Source organism: Solea solea, chromosome 6, assembly GCF_958295425.1.
Source record: "Solea solea chromosome 6, fSolSol10.1, whole genome shotgun sequence".
Taxonomy (NCBI): Eukaryota; Metazoa; Chordata; class Actinopteri; order Pleuronectiformes; family Soleidae; genus Solea; species Solea solea.
In genome coordinates, this window is record NC_081139.1 from 8,070,059 (window position 1) to 8,096,095 (window position 26,037).

At 40.4% G+C, this 26,037-nt stretch overlaps 2 protein-coding genes across 3 annotated transcripts; one reads left to right on the top strand and one right to left on the bottom strand.

The window, feature by feature from the left end:
- Positions 1-10: 10 nt before the first annotated feature.
- Positions 11-14,407, bottom strand: znfx1 (zinc finger, NFX1-type containing 1; the record flags this gene model as incomplete). The annotated part of the gene is made up of 17 exons (XM_058631184.1): positions 11-3,729; positions 3,876-3,971; positions 4,118-4,228; positions 6,125-6,292; positions 6,428-6,560; positions 6,946-7,085; positions 7,851-8,089; positions 8,652-8,769; positions 8,863-9,009; positions 9,203-9,351; positions 9,613-9,744; positions 9,865-10,103; positions 11,147-11,253; positions 12,207-12,386; positions 12,472-12,827; positions 12,948-13,182; positions 13,511-14,407. Coding segments are annotated over 17 exons (5,877 nt in total), but the record flags the coding sequence as incomplete, so codon positions are not given.
- A 3,165-nt stretch (positions 14,408-17,572) lies between these two features.
- On the top strand, positions 17,573-25,783 carry tbc1d20 (TBC1 domain family, member 20). 2 transcript variants are annotated; one of them, XM_058631573.1, is made up of 8 exons: positions 17,573-17,989; positions 18,206-18,391; positions 19,472-19,552; positions 20,746-20,932; positions 21,111-21,212; positions 21,380-21,521; positions 23,168-23,271; positions 23,480-25,783. In XM_058631573.1, the coding sequence occupies exons 1-8, from the start codon at positions 17,938-17,940 to the stop codon at positions 23,742-23,744; spliced, it is 1,119 nt and encodes a 372-aa protein (XP_058487556.1). In that variant the 5' UTR covers positions 17,573-17,937; the 3' UTR covers positions 23,745-25,783. The 2 variants fall into 2 exon arrangements, with proteins under 2 accessions (XP_058487556.1, XP_058487555.1); XM_058631572.1 differs by having other exon boundaries at positions 17,577-17,989; positions 23,093-23,271.
- The last annotated feature ends 254 nt before the right edge of the window (positions 25,784-26,037 follow it).

Genomic DNA, 26,037 nt, shown 5'->3' on the forward strand with positions numbered 1-26,037 from the left:
ATCCGAATGAGACTGAATGGACTTCAAAATTATTATATTTTTATTAGGGGTAGATACACAATAAAGAGCAATTACATGGCACATCAAAATACTTTTTTTTCTCAGAGGTGTGCAGTGAAATGTCTGGATAATTACATCCCAGTATTTCTAAGACGCAGGAAATAGCTGGCATGCTGAAATATGTTGCAATTATGCTGTGCACTAGTAAAAGTTAAAAGCAAAATCTCCGTAGCACAACTATGTACACAAACAGATTAACTCTGAAACAAACCTTTAATTTATTATTTATCCAAGACACATGGTTTTCATTGAACGCGAGGAGGCTCAAAGGTAACACGTTAACTACCATAAATATTTTGGTTACTCTAAGCGGCAGGGTTATCTTGTGTTTATGACATTGCATCACACAGTTTCTGTATCTTAAGAGTATCCGGTGTTATGAAAAGAGGCTGGACCTAAACAAACTTTGCTGATGAAACACTTCCAAGAGAACATTAATAAGCAAGTTTCTGATCATTTCAAATCATTTTCCTTGCAGCCAACACAATACCAACATAAGACAAATGTAGAGACCTCTATAAGACACTAACTTTAAGACCAAATTACTATAGCATTTGGTTTATTCAACTCTACAAATGGAAGGTTTAAATTACACCTGGGCACACACGTTTCTCATTATGCTTACATTATTATTCAAAGTATCTGCAAAACTACTCAAGCCTTTATGTTTGACAGGTTTTGCACCCAATGGTGGGGATTGAAAAGATGGCAGCTTGGCCTGCAAAGCAAAACTATTGTGGCAGAGAGATGTCTCCTCTCTTGGTAATTAAGTCCGTCACCCCAGCTCTTTTCCACCAATTGCCACCAGAGGGCACATTGCCCTTGATCTCTCTCTCGCACTTGGATGACGCTCCTCCACTTCCTGCCTCTCTATTCCACTGGGGTCCTCCTGGTCTACAGGATTAGTGAGACGAGCACTGTGCTTCCATCAGAGGTGAACCAACAATGCCTGACGCAGGGGCTGCGCTAAGCTTGATTTGTTTATGATGAATAGATTTCCAGTTCCATTTTTGTTTATTTCCATAGCTTGTTTGGCACTTTATGGTTTGATTAGTTCCAACTTCTGTTTGGAACATACTTTGATTAGCAAATAAGTAAATTTTCTTTTTTGTTCGTGCACATGCATATATATTAGTCATTAGTCTTCATTATCCTGGAACCACGCTCTGTCCCAAGGTGGCATTGTTTCCTCCTTATTCTTGAGCTTTCTTTCTTTCAGAGGAAAGAACTTGTACTCTTTCAGAGTTCAAAATTAAGAAGGTTGTTGGCCTCAGACCAAGCAGGATGCAGTGCGCCATCCATTTCTGAAGCCACTTGGTTGCCATCTGCCAATCTATGACTGGCCCCACCAATAGTAGCATTACAATCAGGGCACTGTCGACTCTCCATAGCCCCTCCACACTCTGTTATAAGATAGACATGACCATTAGGGCATTTGTACCAGTGTCCAGCACGTACTTTCATGGCTGAGATGATCATCTTTCTCTCCTCATCACAAATTCCCAAGCCTGAGAGTGGAAGCTTCTTCTTCAGCTTTTTCATGGTTTCCTTCACTCTTCCTTCATCTTGCTCAGTGAATTGGCCAAGCTGTTGTAGAACTTTTCTCATTGTTTGCACCTCAAGCTGTATCGTTCTACCTTGTCCTCTCTTCTCTGCTTCATGACAACAGACGTTGAGTTCAGCAAGAAACGTGAGCCTCTGTAATTGTCTCTCCAAATCAAAGACCTGCTGTTCTGTAAAATGTTGGTTGTGGTAATACAGCCAGTTCACAAACTGTTCAGCATCCGTTGTAAAAAAGGAACTTTCGTTCTTTGACATGTTTTCCTTTTTCTCAATGAGCTCCGTAACTCTTGTTAAGAAAGCCATCTTATGTTCTAGCACCCACAGATCTTTTGCTGTGAGACGAGGCTTTTCCAACATGTCACTGATGTCCTTGTATTGCTGAAGACTTTTACAGGTGGCAAGTCTTTCCTCCCACTGTTCATTAAGAGCCTCCCTGTGCTTTTCAGTATCTTCAGCATTTCCATTTATCTTCATCTTTACCAACTCAATCTCAGCCAGACTGTGGTTGATGTAAGCTCCATATCGAAGGTTTTTGCGGACTGGAGTCCGACACTTGGGGCATTCCTTTAGTTTAATGGCCACCTCTTCCTCAGTAGCCAGCTTGTTGTCATCCATTCCCATGAACTTGTCCATGGCTGTGTATTCAAAGATGTGTCCACAGTCCTCTAGTTGAATAAAGTGAGCCTCAGGGTCATCCTCAGTCCCAAAGAGAATCTCTGTGACCTCATCATGGTTACAGATGCGGCATTTGCTGGGACATTTGTCTCCACACAGGCCTATGCATGGATGGCCACACTTCAGGGTTTTGCCACAGGGTTGGATGCAAGGTGGACGATCACATGGCTCACTGCATAGCCTACTGCATCTATGATGAGGGCAATGCCAGGAACAGGGCTCAGTGCATGGAGTACAGGACTGCCCACAACTCTTCTTACACTTACTGTGGACGCAACAATTCTCACATGGTCTCTGACAAGGGGAACCCTCTTGAAAGCAGGGCTGCTTGGAGTTGTGAGAGCACACCAGGAGACGCTCACACATGTGAAGACATGGAATATGGAAACGTCCCTGATAACACTTCACACAGCTACCGTGACAGAAATGGCCACATTTTAGCTGATGCTCACATCGGGTCCTACAGACAGGCTCCTCTATCAGTGTTTTGTAAAAACAAGCATCCTGCTGGCTGTGGCCACACTTGAGTACAAGGGAGACCTTTGCCATACACATACTAGTGCATGGCTCCCCACAGCTGGATTTACATGGATGTCCACAACTGAGCATTTTCTGACAAGGCTCCTTGCATTTAAATGTTTCTGGATCCTGGTGGCAAGGAACCATCTGAGGGTGTTGACACTGGGGTATGATCTTCTGAACCTTCACTGGACATTGCTTTGGGCATTCTTTGTAACACACAAGTGGGCACTTGTGACTGAGATCACATAAAGTCTTCTGACACTTTTTGGCACACTTGTACTTCTTGTGCTCAGGGTCATAGGGGTGGCAGACACTTGCACAAACATGGCCACAATCCAAACGGAATTGGCAAGGCTGAGTGCAGCCACCCTCTGGTGCTTGTTTGAAGTCCTCAACACAAGTAGCCTTTATCTGCCGATCTGGATGATTCTGACAGACCAGGGTCAGAGCCTCACCGATCTGGTTTTTCTCTCGCAAAGTATGAAAGATGTTGGTCCACAGTTTGACACGGGAAAGTGTTGCACTGTTACCAATACAGTAGAGACCTTTCTTGGCACGGGACAAGGCTACACAGACGCGATTAGGGATGCTCAAAAAGCCAACTTTACCATGGTGGTTGCTTCGGACCAGAGACAACAAGATAATATCATTCTCTTCCCCCTGGTACTTGTCTACTACATGCACTCTGACACCTAAGAACTGGTTAGCAGGCATAAGTTTGCGCAGACAGTGGAACTGGCTAGTATAGGTTGTAAGGATGGTAATTTGCTCTGGTTTGTAGTCTTGGAGGAGAAGATAGCGGCACAGAGCGACCACAAACATGGCCTCATGTTGGTTCTGGTGGCTTTTCCCATCTTTCATTTCTTCGAGATGGTTGTGCTCCACAAAGAATAGATTGGTATTAAGCCCCTGAAAGACAACATATTCTGGGTAACTCTGATAATTACAATATTTAATATTCTTATTTTTGTATACCGAGTCCAAGTTTTTTCTTTCCATGCAAGTAAACAGATATACACTATGAAAAACAGGCAAGTAGAAGATGAAATACACACCTTAATGTCATCATAGTCCAACACAGAGGAATGGTTTTCCAGTGTTGGGTAGATGTGGGGGGTCAGAAGACGAGCAATATCTGGCCTCATACGATGCTGTCAAACAAAATAAATGAAAAAAGAAAAACGGAATCTCATTATATACACGTACAGGTGTAATGAATTTAACTTGTCTTTAATTGCTTGTCAAGTGACAGATCTTGCAATAGATAATGGAACAATTTTTTAAACAGAACACATACCTGGTAGTTGAGCCTGACATAAGGAATTCCCATATTCACCATTCTTTCAAACATGGAGATTTCCAGGTTGAAGTTCTTAGCAAGATCATACACTGTTGCACTGGGGTGTAGCTAAAGGGAGAAATCACAGTTTTGTCACTTATTATTTTTGAGGAATATTTTGTGTGGTATAATGGAGGAGGTTTTGGAACTGGAAATATCTTTTTTATGATTAATATGGCAGTTTAGATAACGTTTAATTGAAAATTGAAATGATCCATTTCTGACCTGAAACAAGCTGATTTACTGCTTTTTGCCTTCTCCCACCCAGTGGTGATCAAATTAACCTTCTGAGTTTACTGAAGTGAATCTTGCTTGATTGTGTTAATGAATGAATAATGCATCACCATGTAAGAGAAGTAGTATTAAAGTGATGACTGTCATGGTCATGCGCTTAGAGTCATCACCCCAACTGCAGTTCTGCAAATGCTAGTGAACACCTACACAGAGGAAAGAACTTTTGATAGAGTAGCATGTCTAGACAGGATAAACAATATATTGCAATGTGTTTCTGTTTTGGGGTTATTGGATGGGAATAAAGAATGTATGCAAATGCACTCTAACTTTCTGTTGTTGTCCTGTTACGTTTTTGGCTGATTTGCGTGTGTGTGTGTGCAAGTGCATGTGTACAAGCCTGTCTGTGCTCAAGTGTGTGCGTGTCTGTGTGCATGTGTGTGTGTATACACACCTAATTTAGCCACAGGATAGAACAGTGTGATTGTGAGTGTATGTGGGAGGGGTGTGGGGGAGGAAAGGCAAATTATATTATTAATGAGGAGCATTGTGTTCTGCTCGTTTCAACACCAAACCTTGGATTAATGAACGGCACAAAATGCCAAAGCTTATTTTACTCAAAGTGTTATCAAACCACCTCCATTACATGTACATACTAAACTTGGGTTCCACAAGAACAAAGCTCTGAACGGGTGTTCATAACGTCTAAATAACTACTCAAATGGTTTGAAACTCATAATAAACAGAGTAATCCATAATTTTGTATTCAGAATAATTCATCTTGTTAAATACTCCAGAAGTTCAATAAATCAGAGATACCACAATATTGATTGCATTATTTTCCAGCTGTAGTCTTCATGTACTGGTACATTAAACTGGACCCACCTGAGGTAGTCATGAATAACTTTCATATTTATCTAATTTATCTGTATAACATGGCCATTGATTTCTAAGCCAAAGTTACAAAAAAGGCAATTTTCAAGTCAAACTCTATTTTATATTCCATTCTCAGTCGTGCTGAACCTTCAGGACGAATAAAGAAGTCAGATTTTGTTTTTATAGTCAAACACATGCATAAATCCATGAATAAACACAGTGCAATGAGTAAATATTAGGAGAAGAGCAGACATAAGTTATACAACCAGGAGAGACCAGGTCGGAATACTGAGATGTGTGATAGAACTGTGTGTAGTTGTGATTGCATCCTGCAGATTGCTAGACAGGCTGCCTGGCCATATGTCCTTGGCAGGCACTGACAAGTTCCTGTAATAGTCTACTGATTTCCAGCATACAACTCCTCACTGTTCTCTTATTATGTCTGGCGTGGGGTGTTTTATTTTACTTGTCCGGCATCTATTTCCCTCACAGCAACACACACAAACCTATAAAATACTGACATCACATGAATGTACAAAACCCTTTAACTCTTTATGACATGAAATTGACATCCATCCATCCATCTTCTAGTGCTGGGGGTGCTGTTCCAATCTCAGCTGAGATAAGGGCGATAGGCGGAGTACACCCTGGACAGATCGCCAGTCCATCACAGGGCCACATATAGAGACAAACAACCATTCACACTCACATTCACACCTACGGTGAATTTAGAATGTCCAATTTACCTAATCGCCATATTGGACTGACCAAATCCACTGGCATACACATGCTATACCTGCAACACAGTTTAATGACATTTCGTGGGACATTAAGCTATCTGACTGTGTAAGCTCTTACCTGCTGGTGGTCTCCAATGAGGATGAGATGTTGACACGCTTGGCTCAGTGTGGTGATAGTGTGGGCCTCGAAAACCTGTGCAGCCTCCTCTACAATGACCAGACGTGGACGCACTTGCTGTAGAACTGAACGATATTTGGCTGCCCCTGTTGTTGTCATGCCAATTACCTATGAACAAGAGGCAGTATATGTTTATCTTCCTCGCGTGAACCTGTTCTGAACATGAATTGACCTCATGTTTGGAGATAAAAGTGCTATATAAATAACTTATGTAGTATATCCATTCTTTCAATTATACAGTACCGTGGCTTTCCTGAGGAGAAAGAGGTCCTCATGTTGTCGTACTTCGGCCAGTCTTTCCACTGCATTCTGATAGGCCTCTTCAGTCTCTACCGCTTTGGTGTTAAGGTCTTTTCTGTAGCGTGCCACCCACAAACTGCAGACAAAATGTAAATAATAGTGAAACACTGTGAAACCTATCTCATTATGTGTCTGTGTCTGTGTATTTTCTAAATTTATCAAAAGTAATAGATAGATTTTTTGTGATAAAAATTCAGTTTTGGCTCTCTGAGGTCAGAAGATCCTCTGGGATACATTTTAATGATGATAAGTGGATGCAAATATACACACTGGGAATAGACTACTTATACCAGGCCAACGGTTGTTTGGGGGGGTGAGAAGAACAGAGCAAGAAAAATCCAAATGTTGACATGTAAAAAGCTATGTGATGGAAAGGTAATCCTGAAAAAAGGATCATATATAGTAGATAGAGAAAGAAGGAAAGAAAAGTGACACACAGAAAAACACAGAAACAAACCTACCGATAGAGTCTCCATCTGTCTGGCAGAGTAAGGGCCCAAACATCAAAGACCATATCTGCCTCCTTGTCAGTCATGGCTGAGCTTTGCTGTAGCTCTTTTTTGATTTTGCGCATCAGATTTTTCTTCTGTTTCCGTTGCATCTGCATAGATCAGGTTAATGCATTTAGTTATTTTGTTTGTTGCTCTACAATTGATTATGGATGGTCCAATCTCTTAGTGTATTCCAGGTCAAAAATAACATCATATGATAAGTAATCATTAAATTTGTAGTTTGAAGTGAGAGATGAGATGACAGGAAAAATAGTGTGTGTACCTATGACAGGGAGTCATGCGGTGCAAAGGGATTTATAGTGTAGAAGTGGTTTTAGTTTTTTGAAGAAATTCTCGGATTCACAAAGTATTCCAGAAACACAACAAACTGTACTTATATTATGATATTAGTAATACTTGTTGTAGTGCTATTAAATTAAGTTCCATGTTTGTCCTATTTTCAGCATACCTGGTGGTAGAGACATACAGGAATTAGGCATTATATGCATGTGCTTAAGGCCACTAATTAACTTATAGAGCTATGTGTTTTTGGATGAAGGCCCCACATGCTGAGTGGCGATATGAGACACAGTCCGGGCAATGGTTTTGGGCAAATCCCTCAACAGTTGGTGGCAATAACGTGTCGAGAAATGAACACACAAGACTTGGTTTTTCAGAATATTTGTGTGTGAGGACACATTTGTTACACCTCAGGGATACACAAAAAAATTAATATGTATCTGTAACCTATGAAGATCTGGTTGGTTCCCACTCCTCTCATACTTTAAAGTGTTCCAAATCGTTTTTTACTGCTGAAACATTAAACTCATGAAACTCTTTACATTCTCCACATGACATGATCTTTGTAATTTTACCTCCCATTCATCCTCACGCTGCTCAGTCTGTATTTCATCTTTCTCCAGGTTCATAGCCAGCATCAATTCTTCTACTTCTCTGACAGCTGACTTCATGTTTCCCTTCTTCCCATGATCTCTATCACCTCTGGGACTAATGTTGTCGTCAATTATCCGCTCTGATTGAATCAGATCTGCCTCCTCTGTGATTTCAATGAGTTCCCCTTTTTCCAGTTCCATCTCTTCCTCAGCTGCTGAATCTAATATGTAGCAAAAGACAGAGTTCATTCACTCAGACAGAATTATACTTATAGTAACTTGAGCTAGACTGGGGTCTGACTGTCATTATTTTCTTCCAAATAAAATCTAGCTACATATCCACATTTCTTTTAAATAAAGTATTATTAAAATACTTTATTTTAATAAAGTATTTTATTAAACTGATGCAATATTTTCTCTGTCTTTTACAGTATATCAGTATGTAATAGTGTTAAATGTCTGCTATTTTGAGTTCTCTCTCTCCTTTGATAATATAACACTTTAACCTGGTCATCTTCAAGTGCATCTCAGTTAGGGCGTAGTAAAACAACCCTAGATGTTCTATTATAATTGCTGTAGTATGAATATTTAAATCATCCTAAACCTACTTTCATTTGACTGTGGAGAAAAGTTTAAAGTTTAAAGTCAAAAAACTTTGTATTGATAAAAAGAAAGAAAGAAAGAAAAACATTTTAATGCAGATCAAATTTTCAAATGCTGTTCACACAATGAAAAGAAAGCAACTATGAGATCCTCCTTTAGTGGAGCGCTTCAAAGCCTTACCCTCATTTTCATTTGCATTCTCTGTCTCCCTCTGCAGGAAGACACTGGAGCCCACACCCAACCACTCCATGATCGGACTGAACCTCTGATTAATGGCCTCACAAACTTTTTGCGCCATCTAGTAAATTCATACACATAACATGATGAGTCAGTGCTATGTTCTCATTTTCTAGAACATACAAATGAAATGTTTTGAATCACTGTGACTCACATAATTTGGTCTATGCAGACCAGCCCAGTGTCTGTTTGACATGAATTCCTGTAGGACGTTTTCATGCAGGATGCCTTTCCAGGAACACTCCAGCTTTGCACAGTCATTCTCGATCTTCCACTCCTCTTCATGAAGCTGCTTAAAAATCTGTTGAACAGGTCATAGGTATTAATTGATTTGTGGGAGAAATGTGTGTTATATAAAATATGCAGTAATAGGCACAATTAATAGAGGCTGTTTAAGCTTTTTGTATCCTTCCATACATAATTAAGACTTTGCTATGCATGAGAAAAAGATGTGTCAATCAACTTGAATGAACTTGAATTCAGCATGAGTTCACCTCTTTAAATGCCATACGCAGGTGAGGCGGCAGTGAACGTTTGAAGATATCAGAGCGACTGATCTCCCTCAGATTGAATTGCTTCAGGATCTCACTGTTGCTCCGACCTCCTACTCTCACGATGCCCTTTTTCAGGAATTTGTGTATACCTTTTAGAGGCCGAGAACAAACAAATACTCATCATATCCCTTGAAATAGACAAATAGTCCTTTACACTACACAGAGCAAGACACATAACTAAAACATGAAAAAAAGGCTTCTGTGGCACAGTAAAACAAACCTGCCAAGAGTTATTTGTCTTGTGAACAGATGCACACCTTTTGGTGACAAGAGTCCTGGGTGACGTCATTTACCAAACCATTCAAACAAAATATACAATACGTCTGATATAAATGGACATCATTGCTTACCTTCAAGAAACTGATCCAGAGCATGGTTAGTATAACACACTACCAGTACTGTACTGTTTCCATTTTCATCCCTCCAAAGATCCTGATTGGTCAACAGAGCTTGAGCAATCTTAAGACCAACGTGTGTTTTTCCTGAGAAAATCAAGTAAGGACGTTTTAACATCACAAGACCTTGTATTTTGTCATTGTACAAATATGCATCATACATAGTTCATATATTAATTGAGGTTTTTCCAAGAATGGCTTTCTAACCAGTGCCAGGAGGTCCCTGAATGATGGCCAGTTCCTGTGTGAGGGCCAGCTTTAGAGCTTTCATCTGAGACTCATCAAGCCCCAACTTCTCCATTTCCGGCCAGTGTTCTGCCTTCAGGCTGTGAAAGGGCTGCATGCTTTTCTGATATTTAGGTTCAGCAATCGACGACAGGTCATACATATCTCTTCTTTGTAGATAAGCTGGGGGTCGCACATCGGTCCTGCACTCCACAATGTTCCTGAAGTTATGCAATAAAATTCATCAGTCAAAAACATTTTTCCCCCAAATTAAGTGTTCAGGTGATAAAGAGCTCGTGCTAACACCAATGGCAAGAAACATGCCATATGTTTATCATTTTATATGTCATAAAAATAATATATAATAAATAATATATAATACATAAATACAATCTATATAACCTCTGTCCGCTGTGCATAGAAAACAAGAAAATAAACGTACTGTATTGATGAAACGAGTGATAATGACAATAACACAGCAATATCTGTCCAGTTTTAGCTAATATTACTTAACATCATAAGCAACTGGTCATATAAAACCATGCAGGGCTTAAAGAGTAAAACCCCAGAGAATCAATTACCTGGAGCCGTTAAATTCATCGTCAAATACAGGAAAAGAAAAACCAGAACAATGACAAACGTTTTTTTAGGTGTTTATGTTATTCATTTAGGTAGATGTAATTGTTTGGGATGCAACAGTTAATTAATTATTCAATTATGATTACTGACTACTTAAGATATCAGCAATTATTTTACTCACTTTTTACTTGTCATGACATTTGAGGACTTCATTTTGAGGTGTTTTTTTTGTAAACACTAATCAATATTCTTTTCCATTTTCTAACTAAAAAAATGATTAGTTGATCAAAACATACCAACAGATTAACTAATCATGAAAATAATGATAAGAATTAGTTTGTCAACTAGTTGCTGTGAAGAAAACAATGTCTTGTGTTGTTTCCGTTTGTAAGTGACAAGAGTCTGATAGACATATTGAGCACTGCATTACTTTGTGATTTCTGTGAATACACATAATCACAGAAACATTAAACTCATCCATGCACAAAAGCTTTTTGAGAATACCATGGCGTCATAATTAATTTATGCCAATTAAAAGTGCAATTACTGAACTTGCTTTGTACAATGCCTCCTCCTGCTGCCCTTTCAAAAATCCATGTGAACTTGTTCTGTGGGTATACATCATCCCCTGTGGCCTTGACAGTGAAATCTTAAACTCCTCAACAGAACACAGGCATGCACATACCTCTGGAAAGGCAGCTCGTCCTCCCGCTGCTCCTGAAGGCCCTCCAAAACGTACCTATAGGCCTCAAAGTAGGCTGTGCTCTCGACCATAAGGAACACTTGATTGTCCTGTTAAACAGAGTTAGTTTAACTTTACTTATGTGTAATGTTACTGGTCCCTAAAGATAAAAACAAATCTAATTAAAAAAATAAATAAAAAGGTGTAGCTTGGCAGTTAGGAAGATTTCTCTGGTACCTCACAGTAAGAAAGTTCTTGCTTTGATCGGGACCCTACTATACAATTATGTGCATGTTTGCATGTTCTCCCTATGTCTGTGTGTTGTTTACGTTTGTATATACAGTATGTGGACTGCTGAAATGTACCCAGCATCAGCTGAAATTGGCTCCTGCTCCTGTGGTGGAAATTGCCTGATTGTCCGATGGAGAGGAGTAATAAAGAATCTCTGAAAAGAAGTTGTCTTTGTGTCATTTATTGCTGCAGCAAGGAGCCAGTTTAGCAGAGTCTATAGAGATGTCTGCAAAAGTAGCCCAAAGTAAGTGAGTTGTGTTGAGTTATATAGAGGATGAGGAGGAGTTAGAGAGGAAGTCAATGGTAAGGGAAATGAGGAAGATAATTAAGAGGAAAGGTAAGAGAGGAAGACGATGGTGAAAGTAATGAGGAAGACGGTAAGAGGAGCTAGCAAAGCTGTAGACCGAAGAGATAAGGAACAAAGGAAAAAAGGGAGTTGTGTGCAGCTGATGGTGTGCGTGTGTCCAAGAATCTGTGCATGTGGTTATCTTGTGAAGATGCGGGAGAAAATGAGTGTGGGAACAGGTGCTTCTTATGCAGACATTGCATAGGCATTGCATAGGCAAAGGGTACTAATATTAGTACCCTTTGCATAGGCATCAGGTTAATAGTCATTTTAAAGCTTGCAGGTTGTGCTGCTCCAGACTTGTGAGAAGTAACAATGATGGACAGCTATATTGTTTTGTCCACCCCATTAATACAAGTGAGAGAAGTACAAACTATCAATTTTTTCATTAAAAAAAACACTGTGGCACAAAATGTACTGCCCCACCTCGAGTCCAGCCAGCTGGAATCTGCTTCTTTCGGTAAAAGTAACCAGGACCCGTCCTTTTTGCAGTTGTTTGGGGTCACGCTCTGAAACTGTGGCAAACAGTAGACTCTGAAAGTTATCACAGGACAAGCAGATCAAGGAACCATAGATGAGCCTCTTGGAATTCTCCCAGCGCACAAACTGTACAAAAGATGAAAGAAATAAAATTAGAGTTATACGAGTACATAATATTGGGACAAGCATTTAAATCAATCCAGAGACTGACCTTAAGTGGCTTAATATCAAACTGGATCGTGTAGGCAAGGCCTGTGTGTGTGCATTTGCGCTCCAACAACTGTGCATTGAAGTATACAAGGATATCATCATGGCGCTTTGCTTTCAAAGCTTCATCAGTGTATCCTTGATCCGTTTTTAGCCAGACTAATTGCTGGACTGCATCTCTGAGTGGCTTAACAAAGTCCTCTCTCAGTAGCCGAAAGTGGGTGTCAAGGTAGATGTGGGTGTGTTTGTAGGACCGAGAGACGAAATTGGGTCTCAGGAAGGGCCTGAAGTCCTGCCGAAACTCTTCGGGATTTGGGTAGATGGGTATGGTGCGGAAATCTTGCTGCGTCTCTTCTTCATCTGAGTATGAAGAAAAAGTGTGTGTCAATTACTCATAATTACTCATCATAGTACTTGTTTTTGTTTTTCTTCACCTTGCTGACTTTAGGAAACAACAAACTGTTCAAAACAAATATTTACCTGCATTATCTTGACCATTACTTAGGAGGGAATAGGTGTCCCTGTCTGAACGGAGAGTTCCCTCCCTCGATTTCTCCTGGAGGTGAAGGACCAGACTCTGAAGATCCTTCACAGTTTCCTCTATTTGAGGCTGAATGTCCACTCCCGATGCACTCAGGTTGTTCATGGAGGCTTGGAGCAGCGTCAGTAGCAAACTCACTGCCCGAACTGAGCTGGAAGGGAAGGTGCTAAGTACCTAACAAACATATGTTCAATACAGTTAGTTTAAGTAATACTCTACTAATTACAGAAAGGTCAACAACTAGTTTATGAGTTGGTAATAGAAAGAGAATCAATATTTCTATTTATCTTAAGAAGCGGTTGGAAAAGCTTATTTCTGTATTTGTGTTTTGATCTTTAAAACACAAAGGATCAAGATTGTGGTCTTAGATTAGATAGAACACCAGTGGCATAGAAAAAGGTGATCACAAGGTGGTCACAAATTCTGAGAATTAAATATTTCATATTTGTCATGTTTTCCTTCATTAGTTATCTGGTTTCCATACATGCGTTCTTCATTTTACCTGATGGAGAAGAGTGAGGATGTTTTCTAGATGCTGAGGGTACTTTTCCCTGCGGAGAGGGTTGCACTCTGACACCATGCCAACCAGATAGTGGGGCAGAGTGGTGCGGAAGAACCCAGAATCCTTTATGAGGCTAGCCAGGTGCTGCAGGGTCCCTCTCTCTGCTCGTGATTTGAAGGCTTTGCTCATCACCAGGCAGAGGAGTTCGACAAGGTCCTGTCTCATTTCTGTTGCACACAGGTGATCTTGCAGAGCAGGGGATGATGAGAGAGTGATGGCCACCACAGATGGGTCTTCTCCAGAGAGTTCTTCTAGTGTTTTGTAGCCCAGATGACTGCCCCTTGGTGCCCTAACACCACTAGTAGATTGTGATCTCCCCCCATTACTTATCTGTCTATCTCTCGAACCAGTTCTTCTGTGACCTCCTCGTCCTCTTCTCCCATCCACACTCTGCCCTCTCTCTGCACCCCATGCTCCACCTCTCTGTTGCTCTGCACCACCCACTCCACCTCTCTGTCGCTCTGCACCACCCACTCCAACTCTCTGTCTCTCTGCACCACCCACTCCACCTCTCTCTCGCTCTGCACCACCCACTCCACCTCTCTGTCGCTCTGCACCACCCACTCCACCTCTCTGTCTCTCCGCACCACCCAATCCACCTCTATGTCGCTCTGCACCACCCACTCCACCTCTCCGTCTCTCTGCACCACCCACTCCACCTCTCTGTCGCTCTGCACCACCCACTCCACCTCTCTCTGCACCCCCCGCTCCACCTCTCTGTCTCTCTAGACCACCCACTCCACCTCTCTGTCGCTCTGCACCACCCACTCCACCTCTATGTCTCTCTGCACCCCCCACTCCATCTCTCTGTCGCTCTGCACCACCCACTCCACCTCTATGTCTCTCTGCACCACCCACTCCACCTCTCTGTTGCTCTGCACCACCCACTCCACCTCTCTGTCTCTCTGCACCACCCACTCCACCTCTCTGTCGCTCTGCACCCCCCGCTCCACCTACATTTGCTCCCCCCTTAATCGCTCCTCCTGCATACCTGTCTCCTCTTCTCCCGAATTCTAAACTTCCTCCTCTTCCCCTGTCTCCCCAAAATATTCCTTCACGCCCCTCCTCCATTCCTAGCCCTGCACTTCTTCTGCCCTCTTGCTCTCTGGCAGTGACTGCCCATGACTCCGTGAATTTTCTCATATATTTTGTTTTTACTTATATTATATTGTCACCAGTATTAGGTCCTCTTCTCTGGTTTGGGAAAGTCAGTTTTTCCACTGGCTTGCAATTTGGCAGTTGTTGAAAATTGGGCAAGTTTTCTGGTTTCTGCAAGTGGCAAGAAATTAGACAATGAAAGTGAAAATAGCACACAAGCACACACAGTTTGATTTATTCACTGTGTCCTATCAGTTGATTAGCAAGGTCACAGGAGTGTTGGAGTACGATAAAAAGGGATGACCTCAGTCATTACATTGAAGCTTCTGCAAAAATCAAAGAAATCACTCTGCTCACCTGAATTCTCGTCAACAGTAAAATGTTATTTCTTGTCAAATGTACTTTAGGGCCCATAGTGTTGGGTTCATTCTTCTTCAAAAGTGCAGTGTGTATAATTTAGGAATTTAGGATTTATTGGTGAAGTTGTATGTTTCATTTAAATATCCATCACCTCTCTCTTCCCTTCCAAGTGTGTTGGAGAAACTATGTAGCCTTCAGTTAGCATCACAAGTAAAAAACATGTTCAGTTTGTCAATTGTGGTAAAAACATGGTGGTCCAAAATTGCCAATTGTTTTGGTTGTGCTTATTTAGCTCATGGTAGACTGTTTCCACATCAGACGTGATCACAGGGGCATAATTAATGTGATTGGTAACATCTGCGTTTACCTGTGTTATTATTTCATGTTAAAATGGCTGCTGTGACAAGTACAGGAGCCATTTTGGCATGTTTTGGCAGGTGCTACTGATCACATTGCCAGTGACCCTGTTCCGTTCATATACTGTCAGTCAGGACACCCTTTCACGGCCAAAGCAAAGCTATACATGGATAAAAAAAAATGTGACTGCAATAAAGCAATTGAATATAGAATAAGCTAAGCCGTTTTGGCTTATAAGTACATATTTACAACTTACCACATACGTTCTCAGTTTCAAAGGGAACTTTCCACAATTAACTCTCACTGTTGGGTCTGTGACTTGATATTATTTCAGATGACCACATACTTTTTCGTCGTGGGACACTGATAATTGTTTATTGTAAACTATAAATTATCTATATAGTGAAACTATATAATGTAATGCTTCGCCACTGTCTGGTCATCAGTCTTTGGCTGAAAAACACACTAACTACTGTGTACTTATTACTGTCATGCTGAGGAAGTGCCACGGAAAACCGTTGATTTTGATCTCTTATCACTACTAATCAGAGAGGGCGCCTTCCCTCAAAAAACACGCCTCCATTTTATTATCTCAGTACTTTTTCAGACAGGCTCAATTACCATTGCCGATAAAAAAAAAACTGGTTCATTTTTGTACCCAAATGTTTAAATGCACTTAAGTCGCTTTGGATAAAAGCGTCTGCCAAATGACATGCAATGTAATGTAATGTAACTAGAAGCGTATTTCCAGGAATACACGAAACAAGTCGACTAATCAACTGGATCTTATTCAAACCACATTTCCACTTAAAGTATATAGTGTAATATCTTATCGATAAGTGATATGTCCTGTACAAGAAGTACATTTAGAATTTTAATCTCACTACGTGTTTACCTGAAACCTCAGATGTCCCAGCTTTTCGCCAGCACTTAAACGCAGCATGAGCTGGAAACAGAAACACAGCTCATCGAATCGCGTCCTGCGATTCGTGCACATACATTTGACTGTTAATAAATCCAACCTAATGCCACACGCAGTTAAGACCTTTATGTATACGTTTGTATATATTTTCGTGGAATTTAGTGCAAATTGTGCATATAAACGGATCAGATGTGAGCAAACATCTTGCCTGTTCAAAAATCCTTGTCATATTATAATATCAATATCAAATATATCATGAAGACATTTGTAACCATTTGAGTGTAATTCATCAACAGTACGCCCTCTACAGGAGACACACAGTACCTACAGAGTACTGTAGGTTTCTTTTCACTCGAAAGGACTTAGACCACAAAACGTCTTTTACCAGGAATATAACAACAACAATAATCATAATATGCACAATAATATGTATATTCTTGCAATGTATATATATGTATATATGTATATATATATATAGCATATTATATATCAATACATATATTACATATTATATATATGTGTATATATGTATATATATATATATATACATATATACATATATATATATACATATATATATATATATATATATATATAATATGCAATAAGCTTCCATGTCGTTTAATTCTCAGTGACAATCTTTTTTTTAAATCTAGGATATACATAATATTATCTTTATTGTTATACCAACACACACAATTGTACAGTGAAACAAGATGAGGTTGGACAAAGTAGATAAATAAATAAGAATTAAGATTTATTTATACACATACACACATATATACATACATATATAAGAAAATAAATAAATAAACGTTACCTGGACAGAATAGTTCCACTTGAAATCATTGATGCAGGAAGCAGATTTGCCAGCAGTGTGATGAGAGCTTGAGCTTCCATGCACTGACCGTCTAGAACAGGAAACGGCACTTTTAAAGGTCTCTTGTCAGTTTCGTTTTCGTTTCCGACCAAATACCTACCTGTCATCAGCAAGCATACACCCAATCCTGACTAAGAGATGCATGAGTCAACAACATGCATTCTTATTGAGTACTGCGTGGAATAACACATGCACGTGACACACAAAAAAAATACGTTTTATAAAAATGAAGGACTATAATTTAGTTTCATAATCTGAGTAGTTATTGGTTGTACTGTCCAGACACCTCCTGCTCTCCTCTTTGTGGCGGTGACCTCCCATCATCTTGACCTCCTGATGAGTCAGTCAGTGCAGGAAGGAAGAAGGAACACGTATACCTTTGGTCGCTTCCGCTAATCGTGTCCTAGTGTAAACATGTAGCTGCTTTGCCAGTTTGAGTCATGTTGCCTTCCTGTTCTGCTTTTTAGCGGTTTTTGTCAGTTTTGTCATAAATCTGCACGACCATGGCAGTATTGCAAATAATATTTGTATCGGGACCAGGGCAGCGTAGTAGCGTTAGCTTGGTGACTAGCTGTCCAGCTAACTAACGTTGTCCTGTTTGTACGAGGCTGGCCTTGCTAACTACAGGGCTAGCCTCAATCCGACTGCAGCAGTAGCAGCAGCAGCAGCAGCAGCGAAGGGCTTCACTAGACAACATATGACAAGAATGGACGTTATTTAAAAAGAACAACACACGAAGTGGACAGCAAAATGAAGACATGCAGAAGTGTTGGTGCCTCGTCCCAAATGAATGGGCAACACGGTAACGACAAGAACCATGTCGCTTTTAGTTGGTCCAGTTCATGTTGTCTTACTGTCTACTGGGGACAAGACGTAAAGCTATAGCTGTAGTCTCTAATTGTACTTCTTGTGAAGCACACACATGCAGCTAAGCTAATCTTGTCCCGCTATCAGTTAGCGTGCTAACAGGCTTACGCTAACGATGTAACCAGTGTGTGTGTGTGCGTGTGTGTCTTAGACTGGGACAGCAGGCGAAAGAGGAAAATAGCGGACATCACTCAGGCCCTCAGCGTGAGTCCGGTGGATGTGGCAGCACTAAGGAGAATGGCTATAAGTGAAGGAGGACTGCTGACTGATGAGATCCGCTGTCAAGTGTGGCCTCGCCTACTCAACGTCCCCTCTCAGGTCCTGGATCAGGAGCCAGGTCAGTGGCGGATCTAGAACATTTTACATGGGGTGGCAAAGGAGTGGCAACAGGTTTAGGCAGGGTGGCATAACAAAGAAATCGCTAAAAGTGAATCATCAAACAAGTTATTTTGAGAACATCATAATTTCCAGGTTTGACAAACACCGGACATTTTTAAGGTTTTCTGATATATTATGGACCAAACAATTAATCGATGGATTAAGTAAATAATCGACAGATTAATCAATTATGAAAATAATCGTTAGTTGCAGCTCTAATATCAAGGCTAACGTTAAACAAAAGTTTCTCAAAATAGGTACAGAAAACACTCAAATGACAGTGTATGACTTATAACTGTAATTGCAAGTATCGACATTTGGAAAAATCTCAGGGTTATAATCCTTATTACACAGTACCATAAGAAACCTATAACAATATTAAACCATAAAGTATTCATCACATGCACACAAGTCACACAACCAGTTATATTTAGACTACTCACCATTTGGTATTTTCTCAGTTTGACAGTAAGGATGTAACATGGTTTAATTGTGCGATTTGATCACACAGCACTGTCACTGAAACAGCAACCCTCTGGATTCAAACATTTGTTTTAACGCTAAATGCTTCATCATAAACTGCTCTTGTGTTTACTATTAACAGAACTAACTAAATAGGGAAATATGCTCCAATGAATCACACATGAGTGAGTCACTTTTGGCGTGCGGTTATTGAACTTATTGAAATTTGACCAATCATCGCCTTTAACATACATTTCATTCATTACAAATTTAATTTGATTTTAACTTTGTGTTAAAACGGCATCTAGGGAAACAAATTGTTTTCGGTGAATTCATCTTTTGTTTCAATGCTATTACAAGCTGTAGATAAGCCAGGTACTTATGTTAGCTACATGTTCACACAGAATATTGCAGGTTACATCTATCATGTGTAAGGTATATGTCCCAGCACTCATAACCTTTACTATTCCTAGTACATGATAGATATTAAATCATGCAGAGTGTTAGTAGGTGCATGCTCACTTCTCGCTGTTTATTTAAAATCAAAGCCGTGCTAATGGTGACATGTATTGTCTAGAGACGGTGGAGCGAGAGAATAACAAGGATTACAACCAGGTCCTGCTGGACGTCCAGCGTTCATTGCGGAGGTTTCCACCAGGTAAGCACTGACAAACCACACAATTCTATTCAATTCATGTGTATTGGTGTGTTGTCAGTTAGGAGTGATTCGCCTCAAGAGAAACATGCTTAACTTAGCTGTGCCCTGGAGTCCTGAGCATCACAGCTGGAGATTTTGACTTACAAACCTATTGTCAAATATACTATACCTGTTAGGCTCGCATTTTCTTTTACATAGAGTTTTCAGCTGGTAGTAACCTGCCTCCATAATAAATGTCTGTAGGTTTAGGGTTCATGACTTACGACTGTAACAGTGCAACAGTCTGGCACATGCTGGTGAAAACAGGAAATGGTTTTGTTTTCTCCGCTGTGGTTTGCATGGTATCAGAGAGTATTACAAACAGGAAACTACAATGGTGAACAGAACAGGGATTTGTTTTTCAGAAATTGAAAGTTAAGTGTTAGCCAAGTGTTTCACTCACAGCTTATAGTGTAGCTGCTGCTGATAAGACCCGATCGGTAATTAAATCCGGGCGTCTGCATCATCGTTTCCAAAGGTCTCTGCCTATCCCAGTCCATAAAACGCAACAAGTAGCTTTTTAATGTGTCCACTTTGGGGGCTCTAAAACGCCAGGATAGTGTGGATTGAATGTATTTTTGAAAGAAATCAGAGTGGTATGCATGTGTTCTTAAGTGTCTGGATTTGTAAATCCAAATACTACTACTGTGAGGATGATGGCTGTGCTACTTGACACACTTGTGGCAACACTGTCTACTCTTTCCTGGAATAATAACAATAGCTGCCAGTCCATCTCAGAATTGCAGATATAAGAAACAGTCAATTGTTACTTAGTCAATATAAATATATATATATATATATATATATATTTGAAGATGTCCTTTCATTGAAATCAATGTATGTATTTGGTATTACCCAGAAGTTTAGAACACATCAGTGTTTTTAACATAAGGTTTTACATTGACGTTATGAAATCACATCATAAATTCACTTACTTTTAATTCATTGATTCAGGGATTATTGACCTAGGTTAACCAGCAATGTGTGTTTCCATTTAAGCTTTTTAATTATTATTCAGATTATTCTTTATTGTGGTGTAAGACACAAAAAGTGTTATTCAACAGAACAAATTACAGTGGAATTGCATTGGAAAAACGTTAATATTGTTTTTGTTGGGTCCCACCTAAAGGTTGAGATAACTTTTTTCTGTACAGGTATGCCAGATGAACAAAGAGAGGGTCTCCAAGAAGAACTAATTGACATCATCCTCAGAGTTCTGAAACGTAATCCCCAGCTGCACTATTATCAGGGCTACCATGACATTGTTGTCACCTTCTTATTGGTCCTGGGAGAGCGTCTTGCAACTGCTCTAGTGGAAAAGCTCTCCACACATCACCTCAGGTACACAATTTTCATAGATCTTGATAAACATATTACTGTATGCATGTACATGTACAGTATGTTCCTGTAGCTGTCTTCTTTTTTCAGTCCTTGGTGTCTACATGTTGAGTTGAATATATCGTTTCTCTTTCCTTTTTTGTTTCACAATGGCCTCTCTCTCTTTCATCCCCTTGCTCAGGGACTTCATGGATCCCACAATGGACAACACAAAACATATTCTGAACTATTTGATGCCCATCATTGAGAGGGTTAACCCAGAGGTCCATGACTTCATGCAACAGTAAGGTTCTCTGTTATTTTTGTGACCAAAGGAAACAAAGGAGTTGCAAACTGTTAAAGGCCCAAGCTCTATTATTTTCAATGTAGGATCAATGTCTAGAGTATTAAAAAAGTAAGGATAAGAACAAGATTACACTAAGACAATCTTTGCCATTTTCTGACTCCTAGGGCTGAAGTGGGTACAGTCTTTGCTCTCAGTTGGCTGATCACCTGGTTTGGCCACGTCCTGTCAGACTTTCGCCACGTCGTCCGGTTGTATGACTTCTTCTTGGCCTGCCATCCTCTGATGCCTATCTACTTTGCTGCTGTGGTGAGTTTCCTGTTATCGCTGTAACGTTTAAGGCCACCTTAATCGAGCAAGGGCAATTATATGAGCTTTATTTATTGATTTACTGATGTAAGCCAGAGGCCATTTACTGTAAGCCTCTGCTCAACTTTTTTGTCACTGTACAGAGGCTTGTTAATTCAGGATAGTGATATACTGAATCATTTGTCAATTATGAGGGCTGCAGTTAGACGCTATTATATGTCTGTATATTTTGGTATTATTGAGCAATTATTCCATAATAACCTTTCAGAATAATGTAAGACAATTGATTTATACAGCCTAGAGGAAATATGACCCTTGATAAGAGATTTAATATGTTCACAGAGCTGTTCAATGAGAGGATAGGTTGCTCATCTAATGCTAATCCCTAAACAACCCTGGGATGACACCCAACAATCAATAATTTTTATTTTTAAAGCTTCCTATTCCAGCTTTAATGGCTAATAGTGATACGTGATGATAATTTCATTACTGTTATCATTCTTAAACAAGGGTGATGGGCAGAACTACAGTAACTACAGCAGTATACATTTGATCGGCCACACCATCATGAATATAGATAGGAAAGAGTTGTTGAAGCTTGGTTAAGTAAAGAAGTGAAGATCAGTGAGCAGCAGCAGTTTGGGTTCATGCCAAGAAAGAGTAGCACAGATATGCCGTTTGCTTTGAGGGTGCTGATGGAGAAGTATAGAGAAGGCCAGAAGGAGTTGCAGTGTCTTTGTGGATCTAGAGAAAGCTCATGATTGGGCGCCAAGAGAGGAACTGTACTGTATGAGGACGTTGGGAGTGCCAGAGAAGTATGTGAGGGTGGTGCAGGACATGTATGAGGACAATACAGTGGCGAGTGACCAGGATGGACAGGATTAGAAATTATGTTTGGAAGTGAGAGAATCTGTGCAGTGGAGGCAGAGTTATTATTATATCTAACAATTGATGTTGAAAATGGAGCTGCCAGGCAGGAAGAAAAAGGGAAGACTACAGAGACGGTTGATGGAAGTTGTGAAGGAGGACATGAGGACGGTTGGTGAACAGAAGAGGACACAAATGATAGAGAGATGGAGTCTTGACCCCTAAAATATTATCTGGTCTCTATCTCTCCTCTAGCTTCTCCTCTCTCAGATACTGATTCCTCTTTCCTTCTACCTCTCCTTCACTACCCCCCTCCTCTCTCTCCTCTGTCCTACGTCAAGCGGTCAAAGCTGTACAATTGGAGTCTTGGTTCTGCCAGAGATTTCTTATTGTTAAAAGGGATTTTTTTTCTTCCCTCTACTGTCGCCAAGCGCTTACTCATTGTGTGAACAGTTGACTCGCTCTATAATAATTGTAGAAGTCTTGACCTTACTATGTAAAGTGCCTTGAGATAATGTATGTTATGAATCCATTTTTATTTAATTCATCAATTTGTCAACCCCTGCTTAGCACACAGCAGCTGCATAAACCCCTAACATCAGATTAAGTTCATAAAGTGGCTATGTATCATTGATACAGTTGGACCGTTGTGGCCTTTTAAATGACAAATGTGCCCACGTGTGTTATTTGCACCTGTGTTGCAGATAGTGCTGTACAGAGAGGAGGAGGTGTTGGAGTGTGAATGCGACATGGCCATGGTTCATCATCTGCTCTCTCAGATTCCCCAGGACCTGCCGTACGAGACACTCATCAGCCGAGCAGGAGACCTTTTTGTTCAGTTTCCTCCCTCTGAACTAGCTAAAGAAGCCTCCTCGCATGAAAGGTAACCATCTGCTTACCTTCACAGAACATTGCTCACCTCAGTAGTGCGACTATTTTATTTCTCTGCTTCTACATTTACGCTCACTGACTGACACACTGTTATTATAAGCTGCAAAATACTTATTCGGAAAGACTCCACTTTACATTACTTCCATTAATAATTAAATGTTCTGTCTCTCCCCATGCATCTTTTATATTTTCCTTCGAAGCGTGGCGGCCTCTACATTTAAGGACTTTGATCTTGCATCCACGCAACAGCGCCCAGACTCAGTTCTCCGTCGCAGGCGTAAACAAAAACAGGCAGCGCTGGAGAGCTCCGCAGCCACCTCAGTTGTAGCAGTGGCTCGGCCTTCGGCAGCACGGAGGTTGGTTCGATTGGCTGTCATGGGTCTGACAGTGGCTTTAGGGGCAGCAGCTCTCGCCGTGGTCAACACTGCCCTGGAGTGGGCTCCTAAACTAGACCTGTTTCCCTGAACTGATCATTTTCACTCCTGCTCGACTTATCTGTCCCTGAGTGCTTTTAATCTACTTGGTGGGTCTGTCGTCAAGAACCCTTTAATGAACTAAACCACAGACCCTGCAGTTGGTAACAACATCTGGAGTGTACTCTCCAGGTAACGCTCCTCTTCCATCTACTAGGATGTGAGCATCTTACTCAGTGAAGAGAGACCTTTGTGTGGCTCCAGGTGTGCAGGAAGGAGTACAAGTTCTAACAGCTGCTGTCCTGTATTGAAGAATGCACCCTTTTGTAATGAGACACACTGTAACTCTTAAGAACTATTATTGATGGTGTCATTATTATAGTTAATTTATATTTGGTATTAGGATAGTCTGGTATTGAGTTATGCTCACATAGATTAATACTGAACGCTTGGTGGACTCACCGCACTTGTAACTGCTGCCAATTAAGAGAAGTGATATGCGTGTGTGCGTGTGGTTGCACCCTGTTTGTTATATATTTGATACCTGGATGAGACCAAATAGAGGATTGATGAAATCCTCTCTTTGTATAATTTACTGTTTATTAATGTGTAGGTATGTCACAAGCTGCATACACATGCTTCTTTGTCACACAGGCACTTTTTATTCACCATTTTATTGTTTTTAATTTAATTTGACACCCTTGACTACACTTTTTATTTTTCGCTGGGGTCAACTAATATAAGTAAAACTTAAATCTGCAGATTAGGTCCCAGATTGGAGTGAAGGGTTTACAGTCCTGGAACTAAAAAGATGGAAACTACAACACTCGAGTGGTTTACAAGAGCTTTCCCCTGTCACTCGAATTTCTTTGGGAGACGATGATGAAATCTTTCCTCATAACTCAGCAACACACTCACTAAATGTGGTGTAGCATTTGATCACAGCTGCAAAAAAGCCAGTAAAATAAGTTGGAATGGCAGAGTGGGTGACCCAGTTTTTGCTCACTGCTTTGATTTTGCAATATCACTTTAAAATTGGTTTGGCAGGCACTGTGCTCACTCCTACTGCAAAAGGGCACTCCTGTCAGGAAAAAAAGAATCCCTCTTTAAATTACTACTGTTCACCATATTTTGCTTTAAAATAGATTTCTGATTTGAGCTCATGCCATAAATCAAACTTGACTGTTTAGAGTGTAGAGTGGACAGCGTTAGCATTTCAGAGACGGTCCAGCCCATTTCAATGTTCAAGTCATTTTCATTTGATATTTTAATTTTAAATAATGCACGCCACTCGTCTGAATACAATGTCTGAACATAAGATATTAGTATATTATTGTGACCATTCATCATATAGTTCATCGTACTATAATTGAGGTGGTTCCTGAAGATTTTGTCTACTGTTTGAACCGACATGTTCAGGCTTAAAGGTCCAGTGTGTAAGATTTAGGCGAAATTATTTCCATATTTTGGGGGGGGGGGGTTGTGAGTGTAAAATTACCTGAATGTATTGTTGTCATTGCCACAGAATGAGCCTTTTATATTAACATCAGGAGTGGGCCACCATTTTTCGAATGGCCAAATGAAACCCCTTCTGAGTTCTAATGCTAACTGAAGGCTAATTCTCCTATTATGCTTGAAGAGCAGGGGTGTGCGGTGAGAGCTATTCAGCTGCAACATGCAACTTCACCAATAGATGGTGCTAAATCCTACACACTACCTTCAAATAAGATGTAGTCACCTGCACTGGATAGCACAAAAACCAGTCGACTGAAAACACACTAGACCTATGTAAGTCACATTTGGGGGCGGTCTTTTTTTTTTCATTTTATTGCGTTGTCGTGAACTGCTGAGTCAGTTGGTGAAAGCTCTACAAACTGACTGAAACGAAAGTGACCTGGAACATGACCGTAGATGCTCTGAGGTGCCTGATAAAACGGCTGCTCGGCAGTGTTGCAACATGGATCTTCACTCAGTGGTTTTCACACAATTTCATTGCACTAAATTATTTATCTACCTTTTATGGGTTTGTTTTTTTTTGTCATACAAATGTTAAGTTGTACAGCAGACTGCCAATAAACGTAAGTGACAGTGTCATTTGTGTGGTTATTAGGACAAATTTACACATCTAAACTGATTTATTTGTTATTAGCTTTTGTGTTTGTGCAGAAAAAAAAGCTTCAGTTTTCAACATCACATTTACACAAGTTTTACTGTTGTTACAGGACAATATTAGCTCATTTAAACCAATGAGAGAAAAATCATGGTCAGAAAAGAAACTTACCTCCTGGTCTTGCTTAAAACGCTGCACTGTAAAGGGCAAACGACCAAAACACGTGCGACTACTA